The 19,602-nt window shown below is 46.4% G+C and overlaps 1 protein-coding gene across 45 annotated transcripts in view; it reads right to left on the minus strand.

Moving 5' to 3' along the window:
- Nucleotides 1–19,602, minus strand: part of LOC144799531 (uncharacterized) — a 5,513,712-nt gene that overhangs the window by 1,330,444 nt on the left and 4,163,666 nt on the right. For 43 of the 45 annotated variants that reach the window (XR_013603860.1, XR_013603862.1, XM_078671256.1 and 40 more), the window contains one exon: nucleotides 5,405–5,461. Coding sequence is in view for 42 of the 45 variants with exons in the window: in XM_078671256.1 (XP_078527382.1) it covers nucleotides 5,405–5,461 (57 nt within the window). In the remaining 3 variants the exon portion in view is untranslated. The remainder of the gene's footprint in view (nucleotides 1–5,404; nucleotides 5,462–19,602) is intronic. The other 2 variants (XR_013603865.1, XM_078671240.1) reach the window with 1 other exon arrangement.

The following is a 19,602-nucleotide window of genomic DNA, read 5'->3' on the forward strand; positions in this document are numbered from 1 at the left end:
ACAGCAAGTCAGAACATCAACTTGGTTTTAAAACCTCACAGATCTTCTCACATCGAAAAAAGAGAACTGTCATCAGTGAACATCACAGCCATTCCTATACCTGGTGGTGTAGCATGGGACACTACTGATTACGACATCTATGGCCCGGTTGAACTCTTGAAATATCCACATCAGTTCAAGGTTTCTTTAAGTGACTTTGTATCACCTAGTACTTTCTCTGATGATTGGGACTTTGAAAATATTAACAATATGATGTCAGATTTAGAAATGTCAGCAAAATTTACAGAATATGATCATTTACAAGGTTCATCAGATTATGAAGAAATGTATTGTTTTAATCATTATGGGCATCATTATTTGCATAAATCCGCTAATCTTAGAAATGTTTTTACTTATAATCAATGGGAACATTGTCCGACACCGCCAAAAGGCAGCTCGAAAACATTTTATGAGAAATTCCCATACTTCTCAGGGTTTAATAAAACTGATCCAGAAACGTTTTATTTTAAAATTTCAAATAAGACAGGAATGAAAAACATGTTGAAAAATACTAAACTGATTTATTCTGAAAAATGTTATAAAAAAATGTCTACCTTTGGTTTTGAATTTTGGAAAAAAAATATTGAGACAAAAACCGCCTGGGGTACAAAAGACTGGCAGGTACAATGTTTAGAATCATTATTCAGAGCCTGCATGATCCCAGAACAAATAATATTCCTGAATGGCACCATTCAACAAACAACCTGTCTTGGTATAGCCAAGATAAAAGATTAAACAACCCGTCTATACCAAAGCCCATACCTGATAGTAATAGCACTACAGATGTGGAGATAGACGTATCCCATATTTTACACCAAAACAGAACAAATCCTGATTGGAAAAAATAGGTGATCTGGCCCACAGACACTAATAACTGTCAAGATAGATTCCTGAACAAAACACAGGGGTCCAAACAGAACAGGCCAGACCCAAGATATTCCCAGAGACAACATCCAGGGATAATAACAACATACAGTGTAGGAAAACTATGCCTCGAATGGCTACAAAAATCCACACTACCTGAAATCAACACTTGACTTTCCTTAAAGAAGGTGCTGCCGGTATATACTCTGCTTACAACGAAGCTTGGAAAGTAACACAAATTGGAACTGCTGAAAAAATACGAGAAATTGATCGTATCAATTTGGAAAAAACACCCTCTGTAGTGGACAATGGGTTAACGACTCTGTCCTCCAGAATTTATTCACTGGACAGCATTGTATCATCTGCTAGTGATATAATAGAACAGGATATGCTAATGTTACAACATAGCCAGTCCCAATTACGTTCTATTGTACAGTTAGGCTGGATGTTACAAAATCTCCGTTCAGGCTCAAGGTATTAACTTACATGGAGCCTGTGAAGGTACGTCGAATAACCTTTCATGTCACTTGCACGGCACCCCTGCTACACAGATAGAGCCTTTTTTCAGACAACTTTCCAACTGCAGTTACGTTATAATAAGAGACCGCAGCTGTTGTGGCATGGTGCCAGGAACTGCCTATCTCGTGAGTGTTACTTCCAGGGCCACTTGCTGTATGCAAGTATTGTATCCAAACAGCAAGCCAGACAAGGAGGCAGAAATATGGCCTTCCTTGAATATCTCTTCTATTCAAATTGATACTTTAAGCAGAATGAAGTCTATTCTTTTACAAACAACTGTGCCTTTAACCTCGTCTAGAGAAACGTATGATCTGCAATTTGCAAGGACAGCAGCAGAGATACATGCATTATTATCAACAAATTGTCCCGTGCATTTTGTAGAAATGTTAAGTCAAATCCTAAACATGTCAGATACCAGTGGCATTGCACACGTATTTGAGACAATTTTTTTGGGACTGTTAAAACCCTTTGAAGCAGTCCTAAGCATCTTCCCGAATTTTGGGCACTTTGTGTTCGGTGGCCTGCCTCTCATCTTGGGACTTGTAGCAGGAATCTTATTTTTGTTCCTTCTGCTCCGATATGGCAAGTCAAGTCACAGACAAAACTCAGGTTACAATGGAAGAAACGATCCTAGCAATGTGATACCGAGACCGGATTACTAAAGTCCTCGGCTTGGCTCGGCTAAGAGATCTGAATACTACCTGGTTTCTTTCATTCAGACCAATCTGGCAAGATTGCATCCTACCTGTTCTACGATGCCTGCTCTGCGGAGAAGAATGCGTGTTAGACGTCTGTCTCACACTCCCATCAGCAGTACCTATGGATATCAATACTTTGCTTTGTTCGGTAACGGCTCATGCAACGTGTTGTCCCCAGCGGCTACCTATTCTGATGACGGCATTCGTTGATACCTCACCATTACGATTAGGTGGCGGTGAGGTACGAGATGAAAACGGCACACAGGTACAACCTTCTGTGAACATTGCTGATCTAGACACCGATGACGGCAATGCTTCTCACATATGCACTATTTCTACTTTTTCGGTCTTGGTCCAACTTTCACCTACTGTTGTAGACAAATTCTTTGCCAGCCTATCTGAGTTAATGTTCTCTCCTATCAACGAGAATAACTTTTAAAAAACACGAGCACACAGCGTTCCCTGAACTCTGAATTCGGCCTTCAGTTTTGATAAACAGAACTTCTACAAAAACATTGGAACTATTGTTTTCCCCTAAAAACTAAATTATTTTTCCCAGTTCCCAAAATATTTACCTTTTTGTCGCATGATACTCTGCTTAAAGTAGAACTATTCTTAGAGAGCCAGATTTCTATTTTTAGAAACTCTAGAGACAATATTTTGACTTAGCCTCTAGCACATGTACAGTCTTGTATAAATATGTGATGAAATGGTCTCGACCTTCTCTTCTGTATTAAGAGCCGTTTCATAAATGTAAATTTCATGCTTCATTCAGGAAATATTTCAATATGCAATTTTTGAATGATACCACTGCTTGAAAACGTACAGTATAATACTCATTTTTCGTATATACCATTTCAAATGCATTTTATGTATTTTGGGGTGGGCTGTAAAACACATGCATAAAAATGTTTATAATTGCTTAGTATTTAGTAATGATGGACATTATACGTGGAGTGGGTGTTGTAAACGTATCTAGGACCCTATTTAAAATATTCCAGATTTATGCCCTTATGTGGTTATATCAAATCATATCCTTATAAAGGCATAAGAATCATACCCATATTAAGTCATAGCCAATGCAGTCCAAATACGGCAAGGCTACTCCCATAGACTCCTAGAAAGTACAACGCGTTCTTAACCAAACCAAGCCTCCAGCAGCCCGGGAATCCCCCCTGCTTCTGTATTGATTTGTCCTAGAACTACTGGAGTCCTGAAAGAACTGCGAGTTCTTAGTGACGTCTTATGTCCAACCTTACGTCAAACTCTGCACCTTCCAGGTATAAATATACCAGCATCTGCCTTAGGAAAAGACACAGTGGTTTGGAGCAGATCGGCTATCTACTTGCCCGACGCCCTGCTGAAGCGAGTGCCGAAGGAAGCCGACCCTCCCATTGACGCACTGAGAGAGACGCTGTCTTTTCTCCTGCCGAGAAATCCAGCTCCAGTGTTTCCCTGTCACCCTCGCGGGTTGCTGGGAGATCGAGTCCTGAGAGAGAGATACAAGACCTCCTTCATTCTATAACCAAGGTACCGAGCTGATTAGACCCTTAGAGAATTCTTGATTCAGATTCTTGGCAAAAACTATCTTAACTCAAACTACATCTCACTTACTCCTTCCCACGTACTAGGCTTAGGTTAGGTACACTGGGGTAGGCGTATTTTAGAAGCACCAGTTGAGTACGTTTAGTCAACTTTTATCATTGTCTGTATTTTATCCGTTTTAAGTATCTTATGGCTTAGAAACCATATAAATGCTTTTACAGTATTATTTCATAATACTCCTTTTACTGTACGCACTTTACTTTATGACAAGTATTGCAATTGTGGCAATTCACTTCTCTTGCATGAGAAAGAAGACTGCTCAATAAATAACCACTTTTATTGAAAACGCCAGTCTCTCTATTTCTCTGCACTCCTGGTGAAACTAAGCATGCACGATTGACTGGGTAAAATAGCTATCTATTGTTTCCGCGACTCTGGAGATACCCTCCTTGTTCTAGGGGAGCAAAGTTGTCATGTTTATGCGGTTGTCAGAAACTAATCCCTTCTTGTGAATTCGAGAAAGCTTCTAGTGACCTCTGAGCTAGCTGGCATTCATAATTAAGTCTAACATATTCAATAGAGACCTAGTCGACCTAAGTCCTACGTCTAAACTATCGTTTATGTTATTCCAATGCGCAGAACCTATTGGAAATATAGGAACTGCACTACAAAAGTAGGAGGATGGAAGGCAAAAAGTTGGGGGAAAGCCACGTAATGATGTCAGGTCCAACAAACAATACCTATATTGCAGTTCAGTTAGAAAGCAATTACGTGAAGTCACTTTGGTCAACAGAGTTTACATATAACACTGCTAATCATGCCTCCTTAGACAGTATTACAACTGAACAATTAATCGGATATCATCCTAAATTAACTGCTATGAAGAATTTGTTATGTTTTATGTAGTATAAGAGACACACATGAAAAGTCCAAATGAACAAGTTACTTGTCTTCTATTATGCATTATCTTGTAGAGACTGTCTAGCAGCAGATTCCTTACCTTCCTGGACCAGCGCTTAACTGGTGCGGAAAGAAAAGTGCTAGCATCCGCACGCCTGGGGGGGTGGCGATATTGTCACTGCTGCGTCATAACCAACGCTAACGACACCGACAACATCACATGGAGCCACCCAACGTTGCGAGCAGGGGGTATTGCTCAGCAAAATATTCCGGATTCAGCCTGACGCCTGGGAAATTCAAAGGTAAGGAATCTGCAGCTAGAGTCTCTATCACATACTAGTTAAACACGTTTTTGCTCCACCATATGCCACTGGACATAAGGACAGGCCTTAAAACATCAAATTAAAGAGGGAGAACATATTAACTGCAGCCAAAGCAAAATACAAAGCAATCATTATACAAGGAAAGAAAACAGAGAAAACTTTCTCAAATTACCAGGTTTAAAATTTCAAACCTGATGTTTTTGTAACCAAGTAGCACATAAACTCCAAAGTGCTTATATGTGGACAAAGAAAATAAGCATGAGCTGCAACCAATCATCTCAAGAAATTTGAATGAATCTGGAAAGAGATATCTACCTGAGAGTTTTCCTGAAACATTTCAAAATATTTCACAAGTATTGTGAGCATTTGCAAAGACCTCATTGGTCGTTTTTGAACCAATAGGTATGTTGCTCACACATATTATCATTGGCGGTATTTGCATGAAGGATCCTCATAGGGAGAATTTTTTTGAATTCTTTCTTAGCTTCAAAAACTCCAGAAAACTGGAAATCCTACCTGCCTTTTATTCCCGCTTGATCCTTTTCCAACAGGACCCTTGAGGGAACACTCAATCTGGAAGGAAGCAAACCGACAAATGATCAGTGACCTGCGAAATCAAGACAATAATAGTGATAGAGATTTACATTTATAGAAAACACTTGAAAGTTGTCACTAGTTAAGGACAAGAGCAATAGATCATTCTAGTAAGTAAAGAAAAACACATATAGTGCATCTTTAAAATATATATATATATATATTTTTTTTTTCACATGCAAAACAAATCAAGTGTAAATATGTAACTAAAGAAATAGCATGAAGTGAAACAACTCTTGAATACGATATGAATTGGAAGGGATACCGTTTCATGCATGCCCTGTATTTTCAATATCAGAGAATACACGAGTCAGAATGATCATCTCCAGAACAAAGGCTTCTCAGGCGGTCTCAAAGACTTCTCAGGGGTTATGTCTGTAAAGACAATAAATGCATTCCAAACTAGGAAAGTACAGAAGGACAAGGGCAAGAAAAGAACTGAGTGGTCATCAAGGCATTCGGGAGCACATTAAGATTTTTGCCATCAATGCATCAAACAGATGGGATAGAGGAGTCACTGCTTATGCCTTTCCTCCGGCAGCCTGTCCGTCATATTTAAGGTTCATTCTGTAGAGCAAATAAATGGTATAACCTGATGTGCAGCAAGTTTTCTAAGTCCAAATAGAGGCCGCTGTGGGAGGCTGGCTTAGTATATGGTGCTCACGTATGTAAGTATAGCACCCTGCACTAATCCAGACAACCCCCATGGTGATTTTAGTGGTCTTAGACAACCTTAGAGAGTTTTCTAAGTGGTAGCTGTGGATAGCAGCCTTAAGGTTTAGTCCAGGAGTGTAAAGCAGTTTGTTTTACCAGTACTTAATCTTATGGTATAAGTTAAATGAAAATGAATCACACAGTGTAGTTATAAAAATATGTACTTTATTACAAACACTCACTAACACAATGTATTATCTCCTACCCGGAGATATAAACACAATACACACAATACTTAGGAAATAAAACTCATAAATAGCACAAGTACACAATGGTCTCCAGGGGGAGACAAAAATATATACTAAAATAGTGGAATGCGAACCATGACTCAAGTCAAGAATGGACCCAAAAGACATAGAAGAGCAACAGACCCAAGGAAAAACTCTAGGTGAGTATCTAGGAACGTGTGTCAACAATAATGAGGAGAGAGCGAGGAAAGGAGCGGGAACCTTCCCTATCAAGTAAACAATGTGGAAGTCCCCAAAACCTGAGTAGGGAAGAAGGTTTAGACTCAATGTAGTTTGTCTGAAGTGCCAAGGGATCCTTAGATTATTTCTAAAGACCCCTCACACACCAACCTAGTTGGTGTCATGCTTCATCATTGGGGTCTCAATCGGGTGGCCGAATGCTGCCCGGTTGTACTACGATGCCTGATTACAGTGCAGCAGGTGTGGTGCAGGGGTGTGATGAAGTGAATCATTTGTTAAAAATCCCTCTGGATGAAGTCCCAAACTCGTGGTCGGCGGAGAACTGTCGACTGAGACTGTCCGCACGTACGTTCAGTACCCCGGCCAGATGATTTGCTATTAAGCAAATCCGATGATTCTGAGCCCAAGACTGGAGCCGCAACGCCTCTCTGCAGAGACGGTACTACACTACTCCTCCTTGCTTGTTGACATACCACATCCCAGCAGTGTTGTCCATCAGGACTTGAACCGACTGACCGCAAAGGGAAGGGAGAAAGGCCTTAAGTGCCAAACGTATCGCCCGCAATTCCATAAGGTTGATGTGAAACAACCTTTCCTCCGAAGACCAAAGACCCTTGATCTCCAGATCCCCTAGATGAGCACCCACCCTAGGGTCGAGGCATCCGTTATCACTGTGGCCACTGATGGAGGAAGATGAAAGGGCTTTCCTTGAGACAGATTGCCCTCCACGCTCCACCAAGACAGATCAGCTGCAGCTTCTCTGAACATCTTCACAGACTCCCTGAGATCTCCGTTGTGCTGATACCACTGCCTGCGGAGACACCACTGGAGCCAGCGAGCTTAGTTGGCCAACAGGATGCAGGAAATGAACAGACCAAGCAGGCGAAGAACCTTCAGAACTGGAACAACCGCTCCATTGTAAAACAAGGGAATCATATCCCGAATGTCAAGAATCCTTTGTGGAGGAGGGAAAGCTCGACAAACAGTGGTATCCAGTACTACCCCTATGAACAGGTTGCTCTGTGAGGGCACCAGGTGAGACTTTGGTACATTTATCGAAAAACACAATTTGTACCACAGCTGGGTTGTAACCGGCAGATGATGACGCACCATCTCCGGGGACTCTGCCTTCAAAATCCAGTCGTCCAGGTAAGAGAAAAACGGGATTCCCGACCTCCTGAGATGGTGAGCAACCACTGCCATCACATTGGTGAAGACTCGCGGTGCAGGAGTAAGACCAAAGGGAAGGACCACAAACTGGTAATGTTGCGATCCAACCATAAACCGGAGATACTTTCTGTGCGACTTCAGGAGTCTGGATTTTGCTCTCCAATGGCTGAATCTGGTCTCCATCTACCAGGTGCCCCAAGTATACAACCTTGCTCAGCCTTTTCTGGTACTTGGTGGCCTCGATAGGGAATCCTGCCTTTTGCAGGGCTTCCAGAACATTTCTGAGGTGGACCAGTTGATCCTCCCAGGTCGAGCTAAAGATAGCAATACGATCTAGATATGCTGCACTATATGCTTCCAGGGCTGTTAGGACTTTGGTCGCCGGCCTCTGAAATGTGGCAGGTGTATTTTTCAGACCAAAGGGCAACACAATAAATGTATAATGCCCACTGGGGGTTGGAAATACTGTTTTTGGCATCCTCAGTTTGTCAGATTTGCCAATAGCCAGTTGTTAGGTCGAATGTACTCAGAAAACTTGCTGAGGCCAGAGTATCTTTGAGCTCAGCAGCCCTTGGAATAGGATGGGCATCAGTTCTAGTGACTGAATTGAGGCATATGTAGTGCACACAAAACCTAATCTCTCTTTTTAAACCCTTGGTGTGAGGTTTTGGTACCAGGACTACTGGACTAGCCCACGGGCTATCCGAAGGCTCAGTGACCCCCAATTCCAGCATCTTTTAGACCTCTGTCCTGATGCAATCTCTGACATGGTCAGGCTGCCTGTGAATCTTGTTCTTTACTGCCAGACTGTCACCTGTGTCCACTTCATGGGTACACCAGGTGCTTTGACTGGGTGTCAGAGAAAACAAATGCTTGTACTGATTGAGGACCTTTCTACAATCAGCTTGCTGCTGGACAGTGAGGCTGCCTGCCAAGGTTACCCCGTCACCTGATCGATAAAGAGGGTTCTGAGGGAGGAGAGATGAGAGAGAGGGTCACTTCTTCCTCCTGCCCCTCATCAGTTGCAATCAGCAAGATCATGTCAGCCCTGTCCATAAAAGGTTTCGGGCGGTTCACATGAAGTACCCTGTGGAGACGTCTGGGAGTGGCGAGGTCCACCAAGTAGGTGACCTCACCTTTCTTTTCTAAGATTGTGTGGGGCCCCCTCCATTTGTCTTGGAATGCTGCTGGGGCCACAGGATCCGAAACCCACACCTTCTGGCCTGGCTGGTAAACAGTCAGGACAACCTTTTGATCATGCCAGGCTTTCGGAAGCTCTTGGCTGGCCTTTTACATGTACTCAGACATACGTGAACGCAGGCCAGGGACACAGTCCGCAATATCCGGTTTAGCGGGATTGAGAGGTTGGTCCCACCCCTCCTTAACTAGACACAATGGACCCCTAACTGGATGTCAAAACAGAAGTTCAAATAAACAGTAGCCAACCCCCTTCTGAGGAACCTCTCTGTAAGCAAAGCGAAGGCAGGGTAGTAAGACAACCCATTTTGCCTCAGCTTTCTCTGGGAATCATGCCCATTGCACTGTGGGTGGTAGGCTTTGGTACACAGGTTTTCTCTACACTCTTTCCGCATAGCAGTTATGTAACTAGAGATAAGGTTGGTACCTCTGTCTGTCTGTCTGTTAAGACCTCATTAGGGAAGTCCAATCTGGAAAAGATTCCCAGGAGGGCCTTGGGCACAACAGGAGCTATAGTGATTCTGAGGGGAATTGCTTCTGGATATCTAATGGCATGGTCCACCACCACATGGGTTCATGGAACCAACAATGTCAATCACTGCCCTCTCAAAGGGAACCCCAACCACTGGAAGTGGAATTAAGGGGGGCTTTGTAGTGCCACCTGATTTACCACTGGCTTGGCAAGTGACACAGGATCAACAACACTCCTTGGTCTCTTCTGACATATGGGGCCAGTGAAAATGAGGGACAATCCTGTCCCAAGTCTTACTTTGCCCAAGGTGTCCTGCAAGGGAATGTGATGTGTCAGAAAGAGAAGAAACCCCCATAACTTCTGAGGTATTACCAACATTCTAATGGCACCAGGCTTGGGGTCTCTACCTTCAGAATACAAAAGCCCATCTTCCCAATAAATCATATGGGACCACTGACATTCTCTGCTTCCTCAGCAGAAGCTTGCTGTCTCAGGAGTTCAATAGAGGAACAGGATGCTCCAAACTCAAGTCTGCCCTGGAAGGGCCCCATGCCCCTATGAACTCTGCCTGGCAGGCCCATGTTCCATTGGCCTATTACTTCCAGGGACTAGGGTCACCTCCCGCGGGAGACTGATCCTCACTGGGAGTTTGGGAGGAGGATAATTCCCTAACCTTCCTGCTGCTTCTCTTAGGAGCAGTCTTGTCCATTTTTTCAAGATCCAGCACTCCCCCAGTGCTGAGCTGTTTAGCCTGAGCTCAGGTTACAGCAATGATGGGCAATGATGGGCAGAAATGCCCATCATTTCTGCATGAGTCCTGAACTCTTCTTCAGACCAGGCTGAAGTTTCTAAATCATTGCCTAACGAACAAGTTACTTACCTTTGGTAACGCTTTTTCTGGTAGATACAATATCTGCCTGTGGATTCCTCACCTTGTGAATATCCCCTTGCGTCAGCAACAATCGGAAATTCTTTTTGTAGCTTCGCGCCGACGTGGACTTGGACATCATAGAGACACGGCATCGCACGCGACTCCGCTGACGTCACCGACGCCTACAATAGGCCCACGCCGGCGTGATGACATCAGTTCTGCCCTTTTTTCCGTGCCTTCGAGGCACACGGACGGACCAATGACAGTAGACATATACGCAGTACAAATATCAAGGTAACACACACAGTGTGAAGCAAATGCAATAAAACATTTGAAATAAACAACTCCTTGACAATAAAATAAATACATTACAGAAACTCTGGTATAGAAGAGTGGACAACAGGGAGGCGGGTGGGTCAGTGAGGAATCCACAGGCAGATATTGTATCTACCAGAAAAAGCATTACCGAAGGTAAGTAACTTGTTCTTCTGATAGATACATCTGCCGTGTGGATTCCTCACCTTGTGAATAGAGTCCCACAGCAATCCCCACTCCCGGAGGAGGGTGTCCACTCTTCTAAACCAGGAAATCCTGGAGAACAGAGCGTGCAAAGTGACCGTCCCTCCTCACTTCGGAATCCAAGCAGTAATGCTTCGCGAAAGTGTGGAGGGAAGACCAAGTAGCCGCTCTACAAATATCCTCTACAGGAACACCTCTAGCCAATGCTGAGGTTGAAGACTTAGCTCTTGTAGAATGAGCCCTTATACCCTCTGGTGGTTCCTTACCGGCCAAAGAGTAGCAGATCTTTATACAGAGGACGATCCATCTCGACAAATTTCTTTTATGGACCGCTCTTCCTTTTTTGCAGCCAGCAAACCCAATGAAGAGCTGGTCATCCAAACGAAAGTCTTTAGCTCTGTCCAAGTAAAAGGACACCGCCCTTTTGGGGTCCAGACGGTGCAACCTCTCCTCATCCTTAGAAGGGTGTGGGGGAGGATAAGAGGTAGGGAGGGTAATGGATTGACCAAGGTGGAAAGGAGTTGCCACCTTAGGCAGAAAAGCAGCCCTGGTCCTAAGAACCATTCGATCAGCATGAATGGTCAAGAAAGGGCGCTTGTAACCAAGAGCTTGAAGCTCACTTACCCTCCTTGCTGAGGTTATTGCAACGAGGAAGACTGTCTTAAGAGTCAGAAGCCTCATAGGACATTTGTGAAGAGGCTCGAAGGGAGCACCCATCAAAAAGGTCAATACAAGATTTAAGTCCCACTGAGGCACAATAAAAGGAGTAGGAGGGAACTTATTTGTGAGGCCCTTCAAAAACCTTAAAACTACAGGAGATTTAAAGAGATGGCTGGTCAGGCAAACAAAGAAATGCCGACAGCGCTGAAAGATAGCCCTTCACTGTGGCAACAGCAAGCCCCTGTTGCGCCAGAGAAAGGGCAAACTGGAGAACATCAGACAAATGGGCTCTGAAAGGGTCAATAGATTTATCCCCACACCACGTGACACATTTTGACCATCTATAAGAATAGATGGACTTAGTGGAGTCACGCCTGGCTGACAAGATGACATCCACAACGTCGGGCGGGAGGGAAAAGGAATTCAGGTTGCCCCGTTCAATCTCCAGGCAAGAAGGTGTAATGTCTGGAGGTGGGGGTGTAGAACCTGCCCCTCCATCTGAGAGAGGAGGTCTGCCCTGAGAGGGAGACGGAGCGGCGGGTGAGAGGAGAGGTGGAGAAGATCTGTATACCACACCCATCTTGGCCAGTCCGAGGCGACCAATATGACTTGGGCCCGGTCTTGGGGAATCTTCCTCAGAACCCGAGGAATCAAAGGTATGGGAGGAAACGCGTAAAGGAGTTGATTTCCCCAACTCAACTGAAACGCGTCCCCCAAGGCTCCTTGCATCGGATACTGGAGACTGCAGAAAGACAGGCAATGAGCATTCTCGCGAGTGGCAAACAGGTCCACCCGATGAGTCCCCCACATCTGAAAGATGTCGTGAACCACCTCCGGGTGAAGCCTCCACTCGTGGTCGGCAGAGAACTGCCGACTGAGACTGTCTGCACGAACGTTCAGAACTCCGGCCAGATGATTCACCATCAGACAAATGTGATGGTCCTGAACCCAGAACCAGAGACGCAGAGCCTCTCTGCAGAGACACTGCGACCCCACACCTCCCTGCTTGTTGATGTACCACATCGCGGTCGTGTTGTCCGTCAGGACCTGGACCGAACGACGGCGAAGGGAAGGGAGGAAGGCCTTGAGCGCCAAACGTATCACCCTCAATTCTAGAAGGTTGATGTGAAGCAACCTTTCCTCTGGAGACCAAAGATCCTTGACCTCCAGATCCCCCAGATAAGCACCCCACCCTAGAGTGGATGCATCCGTTATCACTGTGGCCACCGGAGGAGGCAACTGAAAAGGCTTCCCCTGAGACAGGTTGCCTTCCACGCCCCACCAAGACAGATCCGCCGCAGCTTCTCTGGAGATCTTCACTGACTCCCTGAGATCTCCGTTGTGCTGATACCACTGCCTGCGGAGGCACCACTGGAGCGCCCTCATGTGCCAGCGTGCATGGTTGACCAACAGAATGCATGAAGCCATCAGACCGAGCAGGTGAAGGACCTTCAGGACTGGAACGACCGCTCCACTGTAAAATAAAGGACTCATTTCCTGTATGTCGTGAATCCTTTGAGGAGGAAGGAATGCACGACATACAGTTGTGTCCAGTACAGCACCTATGAACAGGTTGCGCTGGGAGGGCACCAGGTGAGATTTGGGCACATTTATCGAAAAACCCAACCTGTACAACAACTGGGTTGTTTCTCGCAGATGATGGAGCACTCTCTCTGACGACTCTGCTTTGATCAGCCAGTCGTCCAAATAAGGGAATACAGGAATCCCTGACCTTCTGAGATGCGCCGCCACCACTGCCATCACCTTAGTGAAGACTCGAGGCGCAGTAGTAAGCCCAAACGGAAGGACCGCAAACTGATAGTGCTGCGATCCCACCGTTAAACGGAGATACTTCCTGTGCGACTTTAGGATGGGGATGTGAAAGTACGCATCCTGCAAGTCGAGCTACACCATCCAGTCTTCTTCCAGCAGTGCCTGAAGACCCTGAGCAAGGGTGAGCATCTTGAATTTCTCTTGTTTCAGATACAAATTCAAGATCCTGAGATCCAGGATTGGACGAAGCCTGCCATCCTTTTTGGGAATCAGGAAATACCGGGAGTAGCATCCCTGACCCCTTTCCTGCTCTGGGACCACCTCTATCGCACCCTTTCTTAACAGAGTTTGAACTTCCTCCTGTAGGAGTAACAGATGTTCCTCTGAGCAATATCCCTGGCAAGGAGGGTAATTGGGAGGGAATTCCCGAAAGGGAAGGGCATACCCATTTTCTACGAGATTGAGAACCCAAAGATCTGATGTAACCGATTCCCAATCCCGTAGAAAGTGGGTAAGCCGACCCCCCACCGGACCCACATGATCCTGAATGGCGGATCTAGGGCTGCTTTTCTGTGGCTGGGGGGTTGGAGGAGGTGGAGGAGGAAGAGGCTTGACGCCCTCGAGGACGTGCCCTTTGCTTTCCCCTGTATGACCTATACAAGGTATTTTGCTGCTGCTGCTGTTGTTGCTGCTGTTGACCTTGTCTGTAGGTACGAAAAGAAGAGCGTCCAAAACCTCTGAACTTTCTGGCCGTTGAACCTCTTACTTGAAGACCAAAAGATCTAGCAGTTGCCCTGCTATCCTTAAATCTCTCTAAGGCTGTATCTGCCTTTTTGCCAAAGAGTCCAACTCCATCAAAAGGTAAATCTAAAAGTGCAGACTGCACATCCGTAGAAAAATCCGAGGACTTCAGCCAAGCTGATCTTCTAGTGGCATCCGCAGTGCCCATGATCCGTGCCACAGAATCTGCAGTATCTAGACCGCTCTGGATAACCTGACGAGCTGCTGCGCTGCTTGAGTATCAGATAATACCTCCTCACAGTCACCCCAGCAGTCTTCTGGAACCTTAGGAATCAATAAACGCATTGAGTCCATAAGTGCGTGCACATAACTTCCCATAAGACAAGTGGCATTTGTTGACTTTAATGCCATACTTGCGGAGGAGAAAGTTTTCTTGGCCACTTGATCTTGTTTCTTGGCCTCCTTGTCACCAGGCACTTGGGGAAAAGCACCAACTGACTTTTTAGAGCACGCAGCTTGAATCACTAGACTTTCAGGAGAAGGGTGAGATGATAAAAAGGCAGGGTCCTCGGGAGCCACCCTATATCTCCTCGCCACACTTTTTGAGACAGCAGGAGCAGAAAGAGGCTTTTTCCACACCTCCATAATAGGTTCAGATAATGCCTCATTAAATGGGAGTAATGGTTCTACAGCTGAGCTCGGAGAATGAAGTACCTCTGTAAGTAGATTTGACTTAAACTCAACAGTAGGTAATGTCAAGCCTTAAAGTCCTGCTGCCTTTTTCATTACCACGTGATATGGCTGGACATCCTTAGAAGGCGTATCCGGACCTGATGGTAATACCCACTCTGGGGAAAAATCAAGGCCACTAGCATCAGCCAGCTCTTCGAAATAATTCTCATCCAGTTCACCTTCCTCCAAGTCTGAATGAGACTCATAATACCTCCGTTCTTCCAGGAGACGTTGAGCTTCCCTCCTAGACCTCTCTTTAACACGGATCGCAGCCGGATCCACCATCGACTCCGACGGCGCCGGAGCCGACGTCGGTACCGAACCCGAAGGCTTAGAAGGATGCTCCAAAGATTTGCTTGGAGCGGGCGACGCCGGTGCTGGAGTCGTCGACTTCGGTCGAGCCGGCGTCGACCTCGGCGTCGACCTCGGAGGAGCTGGGTACTTCCACAGCGGAGTCGGGGCTGGCATATACGGCATGAAAGGTGCCGGGGCATAAGAGTGAGGCACACCCAAATTAAATGCCATTGGACCCATGGGACCCGAAGGTGCACCAGAGGTGTACCATGATCTCGAGAATACTCCATACATAGCGTTCAGGAACGCTGATGGATCCTGACCTGGTGCAGGAAAAGGTGGATGATCACCCTCAGGCCGATCTCGAGGCAGATTCGAATCTGGTTCTTCAATAGGAGCCGATTCTTCTTCCTCATTAGGAACTTCCTCGACCTCTTCTTGAGCCGGAGACGGCATCGGAGTCGGATTGGAAACCGGAGTCGGAGACTGAACCTGCGACTCCGAAGGCGAGACTTCACCTTCCCGATCCGAAACCTCTTGTGGTTGAATTACCTTCGATTTAATTTTCTTGGGCGATCTCGACCTCGAGCCCGACTTCTCACCCAAATGACGTCGAGATTCATGTCTCCTTTTCTTGTGCTTCTTATGCGACCTCGAAGCATGATCCAACGAAGACTTCGAAGCCGACGCCTCTCAAGATCTTGATCTTGACCTCGACCTCGACTTCCTCGAGCGGGATTTTGAAGACTTCTTTCCTTTATCGGCTTTCAGTTTCGCCACAAGAAGCTTGGTCTCCCTTTCTCGCAGGGCCTTTGGGTTCATTTTTTGACACGACGAACATCCATCTACGTCGTGGTCGGAGCTCAAACACCAAATACAGTCCTGGTGTGGGTCCCTAATAGACATCATCTTCCCGCACTCCCTGCAGGGCTTAAATTCAGTCTTCTTTGTCGACATTATAAGGGGGCAAAGAGGCAAGAGAACAAAGAAACGAAGAAAAACAATAACAGAGTTACCAAAAGCTACTGAGTATCCCGAAACCGTTAGCGTCGACGACGCGGAAAAAAGGGAACTGATGTCATCACGCCGGCGTGAGCCTATTGTAGGCGTCGGTGACGTCAGCGGAGTCGCGTGCGATGCCGTGTCTCTATGACGTCCAAGTCCACGTCGGCGCGAAGCTACAAAAAGAATTTCCGAATGTTGCTGACGCAAGGGGATATTCACAAGGTGAGGAGTCCACACGGCAGATGTATCTATCAGAAAGACAATCTACAGGTAGGACTGGAGAAACCACAACACTCTTATGTCCAGTTACCCCTTCACAGCTTAGATTCACAACTGCCAAGGAATGATCAGCACTGACATTGTTAGCGTTGGTTACTTGGTACATTTGACCAAGTACGATTTGTTCAGGGAACACAAGTTTCTCTGTCACCATGGTAAAACTGGCCCCTGTGTCTCTGAAAGGTACTGCCTACTTTTCATTGATCAAAGGCTGTTGCATGTACTTGGCCAAGTTAGTGGGACTTACTATTAAGGTGGCAGGATCAATGCCACCATCCCAGAATAGAACAACCTGAGCTGGAGTTCTGACTTGGCCAGAACCCACCTCAGAACTCAAGGTTAACACAACTAATCCCTTGGTTGCTGTACTACCACTTGCACTATTGCTAGGGGGTGCTGTTGCCCTCGGGCAGTGGCAGTAGGTTCCTTGGCCTTTGGACATTCAGCATCTCTTGTCCAATGGTTCTTTCGTTTACATAAATAACACCAATGTTTCTTTTTGCCTTTTTTGTTGGAGTTTTGGAACTCACCCCAGAGGCAGGTTTTTGGGGTTCTTGAGAAGACTCTTTTTTGTCTTTGCCCTTTTCCCCACCCTTCTCCTGGTATCTGGAAGAATCTTGCTTCTTCAGGTCACCTTCACTACCATGGTTCGTCTGCTTAACCCTGGTGTGGACCGATTTGTTTGCCTTCTTTCCCAATTCTTGGGGAGAGGTCAGATCAGAGTCCACCAGGAACTGGTGCAAAAGTTAATTCTGACAGTTAATAATGATGTGCTCCCTCATTATCGAATTGTACCATCTCTCATAGTCCTGTACCTTGTTTTCATGAAGCCAGCCTTCCAGAGCTGTTATAACACTGTAGGAACTGGGGTCGCCAGTTCCCCGGGGGTAGCCTGGCACGAGCAGGTAGGCACCCGAAGCTTAGTGTTAAGTGACTACACAGCACACACATCCACCGAGACAATAAATGCACGCAATGACTGAGACCACACCAGTGAGTTTGATTTAAATCAATACATTTTGTCTAAGACCAAAATCAGGGTAATCAAAAATCACAGTATCTCTATTTCATCAAAGCATTTCATCAGAGGGGAGAAAAGGGAGCAGTTCAATCATCAATGTAGCATATTGCAATAACCATTTCATTAAACTCTTTAGCAGAAATAAACTGGTCATAAGATAGGAAGAAACAGTTCATTTCCCAGCAAAAAGCCTTTCATATGAACTCAGGCATAAACCTGTCCTCAGGCAGGGGAAGAACATTTCATTAGATAGGAATGAAAACTTGTCATCTGGTCAGGATATACCTTTCATCAGGTGAGAATAAAAACATTTCCTTAGGGTAAAACCATCACATTACCTGATGCCTGAATAAGCAGTGCATTACCCCTATTAATCAGGCCTAACATTTCATGAAGTAAAACGAAAATATTCATTAGGCATCAAGAAATCACCATTTCATAGTAACCCCTGAAGTCTTACTGAAAAATGCAGGCATGAACATTTCATGAGGAAATAACCATTTCAACCGTTAAGCAAACATTCCATTAAAGCAAGGAGCACTTCACTCCATGACTATGGGTATGAAGTTCACCTTTTTCAGGAAAACTGGCATTAGGCAGAATTAAACATGTCATCAGCCCAGAACGATCATTTCATCAACAATCAGGCAACATCTCATTAGGTAACAGCAAAACATTGCATCGGGCAAGAAAAAACATTTCATTGAATAGAAATGACCACCTCATTATGTAAGCAACCTCTTCATTATAGAACTGTAGGCATTTCAATCCCCAGGTCAGTGGATCAGAATCAACATTTCAGTACCTACACTAAGCAGGCATAAACATTTCATTAAGCCGGAATGACATTTCCGCAATCACTACCAGTAGGAATGATCCTTTCATTGATCAGGGCTAACCAGGCAATTATGCAGACTCAGTAAACAGGAGAAAACATTTCCATTTCACAGGAATAGACAATGCACCAGCAAAAGTTCTTCAACAATCCACAAATAACCCAGGCATCAGGGCCTACACTAGCTGGTATTTAGCTTGAGTAACTCCTTCCCTGTATTAGGAGTAAAACATGTTAGAAATCAGGCAACCTTTAAAAACAGTAACAGACCCATAGCCAGGGGTGCATTCTACTAGCCCCGTCACAGGGTCCTACCGGAGGTTCTGCCCAGTTCTAGGCCTTGTATGGGGCTAATGGGGGCCAACGGGGCCCAGTCACCAGTTTTCACCAGGGAGGGGCGAACTCAGGGCCTCCCGGGGCCTTCCGCACTCCTCCCTTGGGGTTTGCTGACTCTTTGGCCGTTAATTAGGGTCCACGGGGCCCAGCAACAGTTTCCCCAGGGGAGGGGTGAACTCGGAGGCCTTCTCCGGCCTTCCGCCCTCCTCCCCGGGGGTTAACTTAGACTTCGGCTCCTCGGGGAGCCCTTGCGGCGACTTGGGGGACTAATGGGGGCTCACGCTCTCCTCCTGAGCCCTCCGGCAATGTCGGTGGTGGGCGGGTGCTACGGTGCCGCGTGGGTGTCTCTCCCGGTCCCGGGTCTTCCTCGGTGTTTGCCGGGCCCGGGGACCAATCAGGAGCAAGGGCGCCCCCGCAGCCGCCAATAGCAGCGCGGCCTGCGGGGTGCGGCGCAGGAAACCAATGAGCGCACGGCGGGGGCGGAGTCTTCGCTGACGCCCCTGTCACGTGATGCTGGTTTCAGGCTTCGGGGCCTAACACGACCTGAGGGAATGTTGCGGCGGTCCTTTCCGGGCTCCGGGGGCCGCCGAGGGGGGCAAAGTTGACGGCGCTGGCTCTGATGAGGGAGCGCCGGGCCGCAGCATTGTCAGACGGCCTCGGGTGCGCGGCGGGGCCGCATCAGCATGGCGAGGTCTGCGGCGGTGAGTTATTTGGCCAGCGCTCCTCTCCTTCTCAGCGCTTCACAGGGGGGCGGCCACGTCAGTCCAGCGCCTGGGGGAGAAAGATAGCGCTTGTAGGACACTGCAGTTCATGGGGCCCCAGTGCTTGGTAGAGGTAGCGCTTGGGGGAAGTTACAGCGCTTCAGGCAGCAACAGTCTTTAGGCTCACAGCGCTTCTGAGGGCACAGCAAGGGAGCGCTGAAGAGCAGCACAGTTCAGTACAGCTTTAGGCAGGTTAACAAAGGGGATGAGGCAGGACAACGCAGGGGCCACAGGTGCACACAGAGGGGGCACGGCTGGCACAGCCCAGTACCTGGTTGATCCCCAGTAGTCCTGTAGTAGTTAAGTTTCTTC

This window comes from Lissotriton helveticus, chromosome 1_2 (genome assembly GCF_964261635.1).
Source record: "Lissotriton helveticus chromosome 1_2, aLisHel1.1, whole genome shotgun sequence".
Taxonomy (NCBI): Eukaryota; Metazoa; Chordata; class Amphibia; order Caudata; family Salamandridae; genus Lissotriton; species Lissotriton helveticus.